The sequence below is a fragment of the Hemitrygon akajei genome, chromosome 6 (assembly GCF_048418815.1).
Source record: "Hemitrygon akajei chromosome 6, sHemAka1.3, whole genome shotgun sequence".
In the NCBI taxonomy this organism is placed as follows: domain Eukaryota; kingdom Metazoa; phylum Chordata; class Chondrichthyes; order Myliobatiformes; family Dasyatidae; genus Hemitrygon; species Hemitrygon akajei.
The window spans coordinates 64451512-64468213 of NC_133129.1; the positions used below are offsets into that span (position 1 = coordinate 64451512).

Genomic DNA, 16702 nt, shown 5'->3' on the forward strand with positions numbered 1-16702 from the left:
TGTGAAAGACATCAGCAGTATGGCAGAAATTCAAGCCTGTCAGGGCATAGAACTGAGTGTAGTTCCTATACTAAGGTGAGGGTGCTTGTGGAAATTGAAAGGTCTAAGGTAGATAAAATGCCTGAAGAAGATGAACTATATGCCAGGGCTCTGAATGAGATAGGTGAAGAAATTGTGGAGGCATTGGTAGTGATCTTTCAAGAATCATAGATTCTGAAATGGTTTTTAGAGGATTGATTCCAGACTCCTGAAAATTGCAAATGTCGTTCCATTTTTTAAGAAGACAGGGGCACATGACAGGAAATTATAGGCCAGTTAGCTTGGCTTCAGTGGTTGCCAAAATGTCAGACTCCATTATTGATTATTGACTCCATTATGATTGGAGGCACATGATAAAATAGGCAGAAGTCAGTATGGTTCCCTTAAAGTGGAAATCTTACCCCTGACAAATCTGTTGGAATTCTTTGAGAAAATAACAAGCAGGATAGATAAATAAGTATCTTTGGATATTGTTTACTGATATTGATTTTCAGAAGGCATTTGATAAGATGCTGCACAATAGACTGGTAAACAAGATAAAAGCCTTTGGTATTACAGGAATGGGCAGAAAATTGCTGGCACGCAGAAGGCAAATGTGGATGCCTTTTATGGTTGGCGGCCAGTGACAAATAGTGTTCTGCAGGGGTCAGTGCTGGGTCTGTTACTTTTCATGTTATATGGATGATAGAATTAATGGCTTTGTGCCCAAGTTTGCAAATGATACAAAGACAGATGGATGAGTAGGCAGTGTTGAGAAAGCAGGGAATCTGCAGAACGACTTGGACAGATTAGAAGAATAGGCAAAGAACTGACAGATGAAATACAATATGGACAAGTGTATGGTGATGCACTTTGGTAGAAGGAATAAAGGCATAGACTATTTTCCAAAGGGGGAACAGATTCAAAAATCAGAGATGTAAGAGGTTTTGGGAGTCCTTGTGCAGAATTCCCGAAAGATTAACTTGCAGGTTGATATGGTAGTGAGGAAGGAAAATGCAATGTTAGCATTCATTCCAAGAGGGCTAGAATATATGAACAAGGATGTAATACTGAGGCTTTATAAGGCATTAGTTAGACCATATTTAGAATATTGTGAGAAGTTTTGGTACCCATATCTTAAAAATTATGTGCTGCCATTGGAAAGGCTCCAGAGAAGGTATATCAAAATGATCCCGGGAATTAAAGGGTTAACATATGAAGAGCATTTGATGGCTCTGGGCCTGTTTCTTCTGGAGTTTAGAAGAATGAGGGGTATCTTACAGAAATCTACGGAATATTGAAAGACCAAGGTAGAGTGTATGCGGTGAGGATGTTTCTATAGTGGTGGAGTAAAGGATCAGAGGGCGCAGCCTCAGAATAAAAGGACATCCCTTTAGAACAGAGATGAGGAGGAATTTATTTAGCAAGAGGGAGGTGAATCTATGGAATCTGTGGCCAAGGCATTGGGTATATTCAAAGTGGAGATTAATGTGTCATTTTGGGGAAAGGATGGGAGAATGAGAGAGAAAATAAATGAGCCATGATCAATGGGCTGAATGGCCTTATTCTGTTCTATGTCTTATGGTGTTCTGATCCAGTGATAATCATTTATACATTAATAATGATGGACATTTATAGTAGGGGTTTTAATTTCAACAAGATCTGGCCTGGTGTATGCATGAGGCAGACTAATTATCTCCTCAGACTCACTAAGAACAACATACCGTAAACTAAATTTATTCACAAGCTTTCATTCACCTCTTGGGAGGTATTGCACCACTCATTTCTGAATGTCTTTCACCTTAGCCCTCAAAGCGTAGTAATATTCTCATAAGATAATAACCAACAGGTTATCAGGAATCTTTATTTTTAGTGCTTAGTGGGAGACAGATTCCATTAATTTCCACTTGGAATAAATTTGATTTAAATAATATTCCACTTAATCCATCAAGTTGATCATCAAAATTAGAAATTTTAAACAAAAATACTCCCAGAATCTAGAGGGCGGAGCCCTAGCCTAACAGTAACAGACCAACCATCTCTTCCAAAGTGCAATCAGGTATCCTCTTACCTGATTTTACCTGCTGTACCTGCAGCTCTTTCCTTCAGAAACGGCCTTTTAACGGCTGTAAATGAATCTGTTTCCACCATCCTATCTGGCAAAGGGTTGCAAATCCCAAGGGTTCGCTGCATATAGAAGTGTTTTCTGCAGCTGCTATATATCACAGATACTGTATACATAGATGCTCTAACCCAAATAAGAAGAAATTTTTGAATGGAAAAAGGACACTACTGTGGCTGACAAGTGAAGTCAGAGCCAAAGTAAAAGCAAAAGAGAGGGCATACAAGGAAGCCAAAGCTAGTGGGAAGATAGAAGATTGGGGAACTTTTAAAAACTTGCAGGAGGAAACTAAGAACATCATTAGGAAGGAAAAGCTGAATTATGAAAGGAAGCTGGTGACTAATATCAAAGAAGTTATGAAAAGTTTTTTTAAGTATTTAAAGGGTAAAAAAGAGTTGAAGGCAGATTTAGGACCAATAGAAAATGACACTGGAGATATTGTGATGAGAGACGCTGAGATGGCAGGGGAACTGAATGCATATTTTGCATTAGTCTTCAGGGTGGAAGACATTTACAGTATACCGGACATTCAGGACTGTCAGGGAAGTGAAGTATGCGCAGTGAAAATTACGACTGATAAGTTGCTCAGGAAGCTTAATGGTCTGAGGGTGGATATATCTCCGGGACCTGATGGAATGCACCGTCGGCTTCGAAAGGAAGTAACTGGAGAGATTGCGGAGGCGTTAACAATGATCTTTCAAGAATCGATAGATTCTGGCATTGTACCAGATGACTGGAAAATTGCAAATGTTACTCTGCTATTTAAGAAGGGTGGTAGACAGAAGAAAGGAAATTATAGACCTGTTAGCCTGACATCAGTGGTTGGGAAATTGTTGGAATCACTTTTTAGGGATGAGATTATGGAGTACAGTGAGGCACATGACAAGATAGGCCAAAGCCAGCATGGTTTCCTGAAAGGAAAATCATACCCGACTAACCTACTGCAATTTTTTTGAGTAAATTACAAGCAGGATAGACAAAGGAGATGCAGTAGATGTGCTATCCTTGGATTTGCAAAAGGCCTTTGACAAGATGCTGCACATGAGGCTGCTTAGCAAGATAAGAGTCCATGGAATTACAGGGGAGTTACTAGCATGGGTGGAGCATTGGCTGATCAGCAGAAAACAGAAAGTGGGAATAAAGAGATCCTATTCTGGCTGGCTGCCGGTTACCAGTGGAGTTTCACAGGGGTCGGTGTTGGGACTGCTGCTTTTTATGATGTATGTCAATGATTTGGACTATGGGATTTATAGATTTGTGACTAAATTTGACAATGATACAAAGATAGGTGGAGGAACGGATAGTATTGAGGAAACAGAGAACCTGCAGAGAGACTTAGATAGTTTAGGGGAATGGGCAAGGAAGTGGCAAATGAAATACAATGTTGGAAAGTGTATGGTCATGCATTTTGGTGGAAGAAATAAACAGGCAGACTATTATTTAGATGGAGAGAGAATTCAAAATGCAGAGATGCAAAGGGACTTGGGAATCCTTGTGCAGGATACCCTAAAGGTTAACCTCCAGGCTGAGTCAGTTGTGAAGAAGGCGAATGCAATGTTGACATTCATTTCTTGAGGTATATAATATAGAAGAGCAGGGATATGATGTTGAGGCTCTATAAGGCCCTTGTGAGACCTCACTTGGGGTATTGTGTGCAGTTTTGGGCTCATTTTAGAAAGGAGCCTCAACATCACATTAGAGAGGGTTCAGAGAAAATTCATGAGAATAATTCCAGGAATGAAAGGGTTACAATATGATGAACGTCAGGCAGCTCTTGGGTTGTATTCCCTTGAGTTCAGGAGAATGAGGGGTAGAGTCAGTCCTTACCTTTTTCAAGTGGCATGCTGCTCGGTTTCTGTAAAGTGTAGCCAAAGCCTTCTTGTCTTTAGTCAGTTGAATAGCTTTAGTGTAGCAGTCAATGGCTTTGTCATAGTCTTTGTTTTGAAAAAATTCATTGCCATTCTCCTTTAGCTGAATTGGATCTTCCATCTGAAACCAGTGTACAATAAAGGCGAGTGAACCCACAGTGCAGGCTGACGTTCCTAGTGCCATATTGAGGGAGCTCTGTGCTATTGTAAGTGGTAACTTCCCAGATCTGAGCTCCATCTCTGCTTTCAGTTTGATGCAAATGACCCTATGGCCACCATTTTAAAGAAAGATAGAAGAGGTCTTTCTCATTTACTGGTCAATGCCATTTCAACTTGATATTGATATTAAAAATTATTTCCCTTATCATATAAATGTTCATGAAATCGCTTTCTGTTTTTCTGAGGCATTGTCTCTGATGTAGTCTAAGAAGCACAGTGAGTAACTGGTGCAGGGCAAGTCTATGTAATCTCCTGCAATGATTTTGATTGTGCAATGATATTGACCCCCATGCAGTAGAGAGGACATTCCCCCCCCCCCCATCCCACTGCCATAATTGTATTCAGCAGAGCAAACCACTTTAAAGAGATGTCCCTTAAAAAAGTGATGAGGAGTGTTATTTAGCTAGAGGATGGTGAATCTATGGAATTTGTTGCAGCAGAAGGCTGTGGAGGTTAAGTCATTGGATGTATACTAAAGGCAGAACCAATTTAGGTTCTTAATTGGTAAGGTGGAAGAATCAAATTTAAAATAGCTCCAATGATTAAATGGACCAAAAGGACTAATCCTGCTCATCTATCTTATAGTGTTTATCATCTCACCCATAGAAATCAACACCAAACCACACTCTCTTCGGTTATTGCATCCTGCAACAAACGGGATGAGTCTTCCAAAAAAGGAATCATCCTGCTCTTTTAATTCTAAAATTATACAGTAGATTGTTTTCATTTAAACAAAGCAAGGTTGCTAGATGTATGGGAATTCCATAGGTAGATGAGTAATCTAAATAAACAGACCTGAAAGCAAAGAACAGATGATTTGTTATTGGGGTGAAATGGAGAAGAATGGAAAGAGGCACAAAAATACCAGAGAGATTGTAAAACACAGAACAGTACAGCACAGAACAGGTCCTTTGGCCCATGATTTCTGTGGCAAACATGATGCAATCCAAACTAATTCCACCTGCTGGCATATGGTCCATATCCCTCTGTTCCCTAGATGTTCATGCGCCTGTCCAAAAGCATTTTAAATATTGCTATTGTATTTTCTACCACCTCTCCCGCCAGCATATTCCAGACACCTCCCATTCACTGTGTAAAAAATCTTGCCATGTAAATCTTTAAACTTTCCTCCTCTCACCTTAAAGATTATTCATTTCCACTCTGGGAAGAAGATTCTGACTATTTACCCTATATATGCCCTTTTATATATTTCAACCAATTCACCCTTCAGCCTCCGCTCCTTGTACGATGGCCAGTTGAGTCTGTGCTTCAGCAATACCTTCTGGGATGCAGTCCCTTTTCTCTTTGCTGAATGTAGGAAGTGCTGCACACAGTCCTGCCATTGTCGTAACTAGAATTTAATATTAGTGTCATTTCTTCCGTAAACTTCAACAGCTGGTATTATGAGCTGATGATACCCTGTTTTTCTTCTTTAAGTTAATATCCTGTAACTCCCTTGGCATAGCACTGCTTCCATGAACACTTTGCTCGTCCACCACTGAAACCACATTGATTCTTCCCATAATAATAAATTTCCATGTTGTGCGTCCCTATTTTACAAAGGTCAAAATCATCTATCATTTCTAACAGTGTACAAGGAGACTCAGTAGATACAAGGTCACACAATATATGTCCTGCAATTGCCTTCTCCCAATCACCTTCATCACAAGACACCCATCTCAGCCATTACTGATCTCATTCATCAGATTCTTCGTTACCTGATTGGCTGACTCAGTTGAACAACAGATGTCCCTTCTTCTATATTGAAAATGAAAACAACATTGCAATCCATATTTTCAGTTGTGGTACTGTTCACAAGAGTTTCCAAAAGGATTGTTTGTGATCCCTGCTGACCTAACGCCAATTCTGCAGGGATACCCAACTGTAATATTACCTCACTAGAAATATTCTCCTTCCACCCCTCAAATCGAATAAAAACTGATGTTTTCAGATCACCCATCTAAACAAATTTCCTGAACTTAAGGAAATTGGTGCCAACATGATTTTCTAACCTAAGTGAGATGGTTGTTGGTTCAAGACCCACTCCACAGACTCAAGTATGAAGAACTAGGCCAAGGCTTTGCTGCTCAGTTAGAAGAGCCCTGATTTGTTGGGAATGCATTTTCTCAGAAGAGTTATTAAACTGAGACACCACTCTGCCCCTCATAAACCAGTATCTTTTGGATGAAGATTGAAGTTTTCCTGAATGCCTCAAACAAATTATTCATATAATAAACCAGAATAAACCAACTAGTTACTTCAAGGATGTTTGCATAACTGCAAGATATTTTGAAACACCAAACCAATGAATTACTTCTGAAGAGTAGGGAATGCTTGAATTATAGCAGCCAAAATGTGCAGAGCAAAATCCAGAGGCAGCAATGAAAAGTGTCCTGATAATTTATTTCAATAAGGCTAAAGATTGATTATGACAGTATGAAGACCTGCCCTGCCCTTGTTCAAAAGATGCAGCAGGTTATGTTACTTCCACTTGAACAGAGAGGGCCTTAATTTAACTGCCTCATGCAGTGTAACGTTCCTTCATTGTGGTACCCGGAGTGTTTAAACTTGCATCATGGGAGGGAACTTAGATGCTCAAGGCAATGGAGCATTGTACTCCAAAGAACACTGGCTTTCTGAAGGATTGTACTGAGCACTCCATCTGACAGATCTCATGTACTCCTACATTACTCTCTTAAACATTACTGGTAGCAGAAATGAGCACTTCTTGCACATTTCTCCTGAAGCTGAGAAAAAAAAGTAATTGTGTCAGAAGCATGAAACTGGGCTTTCAAAATAGAGAAATATTTCTACAAATCTGGTCAAATAGCTTTCATCTACCAAAGCACTATCTATTTGTACATCATTTTATAAGACCATAAGATATAGGCGCAGAATTAGGCCATTTGGCCCATCCAGTCTTCTCCACCATTTCGTCATGGTTGATCCATTTTTCCTCTCAGCCCTAAATCTCCCGCCTTCTCCCCATATCCCTTCATGCAGTGATCAGTCAAGAACCTATCAAACCTTGCCTTAAATATACATGAAGACTTGGCCTCCACAGCTGCCTGTGGCTAAGAAGTCCACAGATTCAATACTCTCTGGCTAAATAAATTCCTCCTCATCTATTCTGAGGCTGTGTCCTCTGGTCTTAGACTCTCCCACCATAGGAAACATCCTCTCCATATCCACTCCATCAAAGCCTTTCACCATTTGATAGATTTCAATAAGGTCACCACTCATTCTTCTGAGTTCTAGTGAATACAGCCCCAGAGCCATCAAACGCTCTTCATATGACAAGCCATTCAATCTTGGAATCATTTTCACAAACCTCCTTTGAACCTTCTCCAGTTTCAGCACAACCTTTCTAAGATAAGGGCACAAAACTGCTCACAATACTCCAAGTGAGGCCTCACTGGTGCTTCATAAAGTCTCAACATTACATCCTTGCTTTTATATTCTAGTCCTCTTGAAATGAGTGCTAACAATGTATTTGCCTTCCTCACCACAGACTCAAACTGCAAATTAACTTCTAGGGAATCCTGTACAAGAACTCTCGTCCCTTTGCACCTCATGTTTTCTCTCCATTTAGAAAATAGTCAGACATTTCATTTCTTCTACCAAAGTGCATAACCATACACTTCCCAACACTGTATTTCATCTGCCATTTCTTTGCCCATTCTCCTAATCTAAGTACTTCTGTAGCCTCTCTACTTCCTCAAAACTACCTGACCCTCCACTTACCTTCATATTGTCTGCAGACTTTGCCAGAAAGCCATCAATTTCATCATTCAAATCATTGACATACACCATAAAAAGAATCAGTCACAACACAAACCCCTGTGGAACACCATTAATCATCAGCAGCCAACCAGAAAAGGCTCCCTTTATTCCCATACTTTGCCTCTTGCCAATCAGCCACTGCTTTATCCATGCTAGAATCTTTCCTGTAATACCATGGGCTCATAGCTTGTTAAGCAGCCTCATGTGTGGCACCTTGTCAAAGGTCTTCTGAAAATCTAAGTGCACAACATCAACCGATTCTCCTTTGTCTTGTCTTGCTTGTTGTTTCTTCAAAGAAATCTAACAGATTTTCCAGGCAAGATTTTCCCTTCAGAAAACCATGCTGACTATGGCCTATTTTATCATGTGTCTCCAAGTACCCTGAGACCTCATCCTTAATAATTGACTCCAACATCTTCCCATCCACCAAGGTCAGACTAACTGGACTCTAGTTTCCTTTCTTCTGCCTCTCTCTCTTCTTGAGGAGTGGAGTGACATTTGTTATTTTCTAATCTTCCTGAACCATTCCAGAATTTAGTGATTCATGAAAGATCATTACCAATATCTCAACAAACTCTTCAGCCACCTCTTTCACAACCCTAGAGTGTACCCTTCTGGTCCAGGTGACTTCTCTACCTTCAGACCTTTCAGTTTCCCAGGGACCTTCTGGCTAGTTATGGTAACTTCACACACTTCATGACCCCTGACACCTGTGGTCCGATATCCATACTTGCCTCTCTTTTATTCTTCATGAATCTGAAAAAACTTTTGGTATCCTCTTTAATATTATTGGCTCGCTTACTTTCGTATTGCATCTTTACCTTCTTAATGACTTTTTTAGTTGCCTTCTGTTAGTTTTTAAAAGCTTCCCAATCATCTAACTTCCCACTAATTTTTGCTCTATCAGATGCCCTCCCCTTGACTTTTATGTTGGCTTTGATTTCTCTTGTTAGCCGCAGCTGTGTCATCTTTCCTTTAGAATAATTTTTCCTCTTTAGGATGAATGTATCCTGTGCCTTCGGAGTTGCTTCCAGAAATTCTAGCCATTGCTGCTCTGCCGTCATCCCTGGCTGTCTTTATTTCCAAACAATTCTGGCCAACTCCTTTCTCATGCCCCTGTGATTCCCTTTACTCCACTGTAATACTGATACATCTGACTTCAGCTTCTCCTCAAATTTCTGGATGCATTTGATCATATTATAATCACTTCCGCTAATGGCTCTTTTACCTTAAGCTCTCTAATCAATTCATTGCACAACACTCAATCTGAAATAACTGATCCCCTAGTGGGCTCAACCATGAGCTGCTCTAAAAAGCCGTCTCATAGGCATTCAAGAAAGTCCCCCTCCTGGAATCCAGCACCAACCTGATTGTTCCAATCGATCTGCATATTGAAATCCCCCATGACTACCATAAAATTGCCCTTTTGGTGTCCATTTTCTATCTCCCATTGTAATTTGTAGGCCACATCTTTACTACTGTAGGAGGGTGTGTATACAACTCCCATAAGGGCTTTTTACCTTTGCAATTCCTTAGTTCTATCCACAATGAATCTTTGATGTTTATAAATTCAGATTTTTATATAGTTACAGTTCAAATAGGAAAAATACTTATCTGCAAAGGATTGGTTGTTGTAACACCAAATTTGTTTCCCTTTTCACAGATGCAGCCTGACTATTTGTAGTATTTTCTGTTTTTATTATAAAAGATGTATCTATCCTTCCTGTCCTTAGATTCAATGGTACATAGCTTGCCAAATCCATCTTCATTTAGCCTTGTTGAGAGCCACCTATAGCAATGGATTTGTCTTCCCACTTTTTGAGTGAATTACAGATTCAAACTCACATGCATCAGCAAAAAGGCTTTGGATTTGTCACAGGACACCACTGCACTTTTCAATTTGCTGGCACGTTGATGAAATGCTTAAGTTCCATTCAACTCAGTAAAAATTATATTATAAATACTCTAGCATTATGGAGGAAACAGTGGGTGTCAAGTCCACTTCTTAACTTCTTCTGAAGTTAATTCATTTCTTAACTTTATCCCCAGGACATTCATTTCAGGTCGCTAGTCGCAAGCTGAGTACAGTGTAAAGTTGGTTATCTTGGAAATTACTTGGCTTCATTAAAATAGCCCCATGACTATATCATCAGACAGACAGCCCAAGAACATTAAATATTCCTCTCTAGGCCAGATCCTTTTAAACCTATTATTTACATCTCAACAAGACTTTGATCTCGAAGATGGAAGAATAACATTTCCCAAATTGGCGTCATCGAAGGTCAGATAGCTGAGTTTTTCTTCACTACAGACAGAAACACTGCTTTTACAAAGGCTTTTGATTCCATCCCAGTCAGAACAAAATAACTTCAAGAAAGTAGGAGCATCCAACTCAAACCCAGCCAATATAAATACAACAAAAAAAGCCAAACTAAAGTGGTTTGGAGAATTTCGATCACTGCCCAGATCAGAATCCTGAAGTGGTATCTCAGCTAAAGTTATATACGCCAAAGTTTTTAAAATTCCGTAAAACACATGAGTAATGCTATCTGGCCTGCTATCCTCCCTTATTTGGGTAGTATTTAATGAGAACATGTCTTCCTTCTCTAAGAGTTGCCCAGCTCATTAGCTTGGCAGTGTAGAATAAAAAGTTAAGCTTATTTTTGCAGCTACAGGTAAGTGGAAATAAAAATAGAACATCATTGAAATATACAAGACTACCAGAACGTAAGGGGTGAATAACATAGGCCACTGTTTCAAGAATAGTTCCAATATTGAACTGATTATGAATCTCTACCCTAATGAATAATATTTCTACCAAACGTGCTCCCACCGATTAAGCTAGTGGATGTTTGAACATTTTCTGTTTTATTTCAGACAAATTGGATTCGACCTGTAGCTTTCAAGACATTTAATAAATTCCGATCAAGACAATTCAAGGGATTTCATTGCAAAAGTAAATTATTTACACATTATCACATTGATTCTCTGGAGTTCACTGTGCACAATTTAGCTGCTTTGCCTTTTACTTTTAAGAAACTTTCTAAGTGCTTCACAGGTTATAATGTACTTTATGTTGATCTAAGGCTGTAACAGATGCTAGAGAAATGCAAAACTTTTCTTTCAAAGTGATTGGAGAATTCACAAAATAACTCAAAAAGGTTGCTTACGTACTCTGTTGAAGGTGGTGCACCAACTTGTTCCACGTATTGTGTGCTGTGTCACACTTCTTTGTACACGTTTTACTTGAGCTAACGTGACTTGTTCAGTCTATATATATATATACACATCTCAATGAAATACTCCAAGACAGTGTAATGGCTCTGGTGCTGGTAGGGATGTATTTTGCCCTTCTAAATTACTTACTAATTTAACAAATTCTTTGTGAATGCCATGAGAAGAGACATAGTCTTAGGGGAAAAGCATCTTATGATTCTGACCACAGTGCCATTTGGATTAAATTTCCTATCAATGGCTTCATTAATGTTTTTCAGACCCCCTCTCAAATCAAGTTAGAACTGTCCACATCTATTTAGAGAACAGAGAGACAGCTGAAGATTGGGAACAAGTGGTGTGATTGACATAACCAAGAGAGACGACTATCAGCAGCTGCTAAAGCCAGAGAGTTCCAGCAACTTCCAGCAACTTCCAGCAGTTTTCTTATTCATTTGTTAAGTTTACCATGTGATATGCTGAATTGATTTTGACACCTGTAGCGATATTTAAGTGAAACTGGATACAGAATTCTCTGGCCTGGAGGATTGTGGAGGCTGGCACAATAGGGGTTGTTACAGAGAAAGTAGACACACATTTCTTGAAGATCACAAAATTGAGAGCTAGGGAAAACTGGCAGAAAAGAGGTGATGAGGCCTGCGGCTCATCAACCACAATTGCGTTAAATGGCTGGAGAGGCTTGAGGACCGAATGGATTATTCCTGTTCCAATTTTCTTGTTCTTACGTATTAAGTCCGTGCTAGCACTCGCAATGCAACTTCTGAGAGCCAGCTACCTTCAAGGAAATTAATCAATGCATTGTCTGCTCACTCTAATGAGATAAGCTACATATCCTGGCACTAATTAACATAAAATATACAACAGAGAACAGTGCAGGACCTTCAGCCCACAACATCAGTACTGAACACAACGTCAAATTAAGCTATAGCGCTTCAGTCTGTTCATGATTCATATCTCTCCATTCCCTGCATATTCGCATGTCTAACAGCTCTTAAATTCCACTATCACATCTGTTTCCACCATTAACCCCATCAATTTATTTCAGGCATCTAACAATCGCTGTGTAAAACACTTGATCCACACATCTGAAAACTTACATCCTCTCACCTTAAAGACATACCCCCTAATATTTGACATTTCTACACTGGGTAATAATATGTTGACTGTCTTCTCAATCTATTCCTCTCACAATGTTTTAAACTTCTGTCTCAGATACCAGAGAAAACAATAAAGTTTGCCCACTATCTCACTATAGCTCATGGAGATGTTGGTGATGGCTCATACACCCTCTAATTCAGGCAACGTCATAGTAAACGTCTTCTGCGCCTTTTTGAAAGCTTTTCCTGTAACAAGCAACCAGAATTGCAAACAATATTCCAGTGCAGCCTAACCAAATTTTATATATCAGTAACATTGCTTCCTTACTCTTATACTGAGTATCGTGACCAATAAGGGCAAGTACACTATGCATCTTCTTTATCATCCTATCTACTTGCACTAACACTGTAAGAGATCTGCAGACTTGGATCCTGAGATCCATTTGTACAACGAAGTCTTGCCATTAATTGTACACTTCCTCTTTATATTCCCCTCATGTTTGATTGGGTTAAACCCGCTCTGGTATTTCTTCTCTCATATCTGTAACTGATGTGTCATTTGATAGCCATCTGCACTGTCCACGGCTCTACCAAAATATGTGTTGTCCGAAAACATGCCCACCCATTTATGTTTTCAACCTATTTTATAGATATTTGTGTATATAAAATATATATAGTAAATATGTGAGAGAGAGAGAAATTTTAGCAACAGACACAAAATGCTGGTGGAACGCAGCATGCCAAGCGGCATCAATAGGAAGAAGTGCAGTCGACATCTCGGCCCGAATGTTGCTTGAATTTCCAGCCTCTGCAGATTTCCTTGTGTTTGAGAGAGAAATTTTTCGGGTATTTCAGGTTACAACTCATTGAGCATCAAATGAACTGACCATCATCAGATTGGCGTTTGTGGGATCTCGTTGTGCTGCGATTGCTGTGCTTCCTTCGGTGGACTGTATTTTGAAAATACCTTTATTGCCAGAAAAGTAGTTTGTCCACCTGTTTCTATTTGGGAGAATCAGGTGCTGTAAAATTAACTAGCCTCATCCCCTGTCTTCAGTTGGCAATTGGTTTACAATTGTCACATATACAGAACTATAATGAAAGTGGTTTCGAATGGGCCGAATGGCCTTTTCAGCGCTGTCCTTCTCTATGGCTCAATAAAAGAGTTGTTTTGCATGTCACCCAGATGGATCATTCCTAAAACAGAGGCAGTACAAAAAGAAAAAGTAATAACAGAATGTATAACAGGCTCTGTTACAGAGAGAGTGTAGTGCAAGCTGGGCCATGATGAGATAGACTGAGAGACCACAACTTCACCCGTGTTGTGCAAGAGGTCCATTCACGAGCCTTATAACAGTGGTATAGAAACTGCGCTTGAGTCAGGAGGTGCATGTTTTTAAGCTTTTGTATCTTTTGCCTAATGGAAGCGGGAAGAAAATTGATTAGGTGGAGGTGGGGAGAGAAATCTTTAATTATATTGCCTGCTTTTCCAAAGCAGCAGTAGACAGTCCATGGAGGGGAGATGGGTTTTTGAGATATGCTGAGCTTTGTACACAATTCTGTAATTTCTTGCGGTCTTGCCACACCAAGCTATGATGCATCTGGGTAGAATGCTTTCTATGGTATACCTGTGGAGATAGATATAGAGACAGCAAGCATCCCGTTCTATCCTTTTGGAATGGTGGTCACCCAACGTGGTCTGGGAATTCCTGGAAAGATTGTAAAAGATACTATTAAAAATGGAAGCCCTTTCGTCTAGTATGAAATGCAAATTTGATTCCCACAGTAAAATATCACAAGGGCTACATCTGGGTGATTTTGTTTCACTCAGGAAATACACAACAATCCCTTATCCAAATACGCCAGATAGATGCAAATCATTGCTGCACAGTAAGGGTACAACAAGGTCAAAAGCTCTATTGTGACTAGGACGCAACAAGCTGCAGGATTTATTTGTGTAAACTGAGTGACAAGCAACAAGTAAGCATTGGGAACTATTGATTCACCACGGTGCTTAGGAAGATGGGGGTACAAAAGTCAGCAGATGCTGGAATCTCGAGTTAAAAACAAACCACAGGAGGAACGCAACAGTTCAAACAGCATCTGCAGAGGAAAGGAACTGACAATGTTCTGAATGAAATCCCTGCAGCCAGTCCCACCAATCAATGTGCTTGCCCTGGATTGGGTTAACTTCCTGAAGTGCATCACTTCCTCATGTCTGAGTTAAACTCCATGGGTCAATCCCCTGCTCTCCTTCCCAGTTGATCTATGCCCTGTTGTAACCTCACATCATCTTTTTCATTGTCCACTACACAGTCCATTTTGGTGTTATCCACAAACTTACTAACCAATCAATGAATTGATCTCTCAGTCCTTTTCTAGTATTAGATTCTGCCTGGCTGTCCTACCATATACAGAGGTATCTATGTACTCAGTGGCCACTTTATTAGGTACACCGGTACACCTGCTGAAACATTTTTTTAAAAACATCCAGTGAGCAGCCGTTCTGTGGGTGAAAACACCTTATTAACGAGAAAATTGGCCAGACTGATTCAAGCTAACAGGAAGGTAACAGTAGTTCAATTAACCACGTGTTACAACAGTGGTATGCAGAAGAGCATCTCTGAGCGCACAACCCGTCAAACTTTGAAGTGGATGGGTTACAGCAGAAGGGAACCATCCAGGTGAGGAACACACACAAAATGCTGGTGGAACGCAGCAGGCCAGGCAGCATCTATAGGGAGAAGCACTGTCGACGTTTCGGGCCGAGACCCTTCGTCAGGACTAACTGAAAGAAGAGATAGTAAGAGATTTGAAAGTGGGAGGGGGAGGGGAAATCCAAAATGATAGGAGAAGACAGGAGAGGGAGGATGAAGCTAAGAGCTGGAAAGTTGATTGGCAAAAGGGATACACAGCTGGAGAGGGAGTGAATCATGGGATGGGAGGCCTAGGGAGAAAGAAAGGGGGAGGGGAGCACCAGAGGAAGATGGTGAGCAGGCAAGGAGTGATTGTGAGAGGGACAGAGAGAGAGAGAGAAAAAAAAGAATAAATAAATAAATAAATAAATAAATAAATAAATAAATAAATAAATAGAGGATGTGGGTAAGAAGGGGAGGAGAGGCATTAACGGAAATTAGAGAAGTCAATATTCATGCCATCAGGTTGGAGGCTACCCAGACGGAATATAAGGTGTTGTTCCTCCAACCTGAGTTTGGATTCATTTTGACAGTAGAGGAGGCCATGGATAGACATATCAGAATGGGAATGGGACGTGGAATTAGAATGTGTGGCCACTGGGAGATCCTGCTTTCTCTGGTGGACAGAGCGTAGGTGTTCAGCGAAACGGTCTCCCAGTCTGTGTCGGGTCTCACCAATATATAAAAGGCCACACCGGGAGCACTGGACGCAGTATACCACACCAGCCGACTCACAGGTGAAGTGTTCCCTCACCTGGAAGGACTGTCTGGGGCCCTGAATGGTGGTGAGGGAGAAAGTGTAAGGGCAGGTGTAGCACTTGTTCCGTTTACAAGGATAAGTGCCAGGAGGGAGATCAGTGGGAAGGGATGGGGGGGGGGGGAACAAATGGACAAGGGAGTCACGTAGGGAGCGATCCCTGCAGAAAGCAGAAAGGGCGGGGAGGGAAAGATGTGCTTGGTGGTGGGATCCCGTAGAAGGTGGCAGAAGTTACAGAGAATTATATGTTGGACTTGGAGGCTGGTGGGGTGGTAGCTGAGGACAAGGTGAGCCCTATCCCTAGTAGCAGGAGGATGGGGTGAGGGCAGATGTGTGTGAAATGGGAGAGATGCGTTTGAGAGCAGAGTTGATGGTAGAGGAAGGGAAGCCCCTTTCTTTAAAAAAGGAAGACATCTCCTCTGTCCTGGGATGAAAAGCCTCATCCTGGGAGCAGATGCGGCAGAGACGGAGGAATTATGAGAAGAGGACAGCATTTTTGTAAGAGACAGGGTGGGAAGAGGAACAGTCCAGGTAGCTGTGAGAGTCCGTAGGCAACACTTCCAGGTGAGGCAACACTTTGCCTGCAAATCTGCTGGGGTCATCTATTGTATCCACTGCTCCCAATGCAACCTCCTCAACATTGGTGAGACCCATCTTAAATCGTAAGACCGCCTCATCAAGCACCACCAAAAGCGGAAATTCCCAGCGGCCCAACAGTTTAATCCCGTTCTGAAATGTTGGTCCATAGCCCCTTCTTGTACCACAGTGAGGCGAAGCTCAGGGTTGAGGATCAACAACTTATATTCTGTCTGGGTAGCCTCCAACCTCATGGCAGTAAAAAAATTTCCATCCCCCAGCACTCTTCTTCTATTCCCTACTCTGGCCATTTACATCTTCTCACCTGCCTA

General features: G+C 40.8%; 1 protein-coding gene across 2 annotated transcripts in view; it reads right to left on the bottom strand.

Annotated features, from left to right (window-relative positions):
* unc45b (unc-45 myosin chaperone B) overlaps positions 1 to 11266 on the bottom strand; it is a 66208-nt gene extending 54942 nt beyond the window's left edge. Inside the window, exons 1-2 of one of the 2 annotated variants that reach the window (XM_073048484.1) lie at positions 11185 to 11266; positions 3968 to 4129 (exon numbers count right to left, since the gene is read on the bottom strand). In XM_073048484.1, coding sequence (XP_072904585.1) covers positions 3968 to 4129 — 162 coding nt within the window. In that variant the 5' untranslated portion in view covers positions 11185 to 11266. Of the gene's footprint in view, positions 1 to 3967; positions 4130 to 11180 lie in introns of both variants that reach the window. The other variant, XM_073048485.1, reaches the window with a different exon arrangement.
* Positions 11267 to 16702: the final 5436 nt, after the last annotated feature.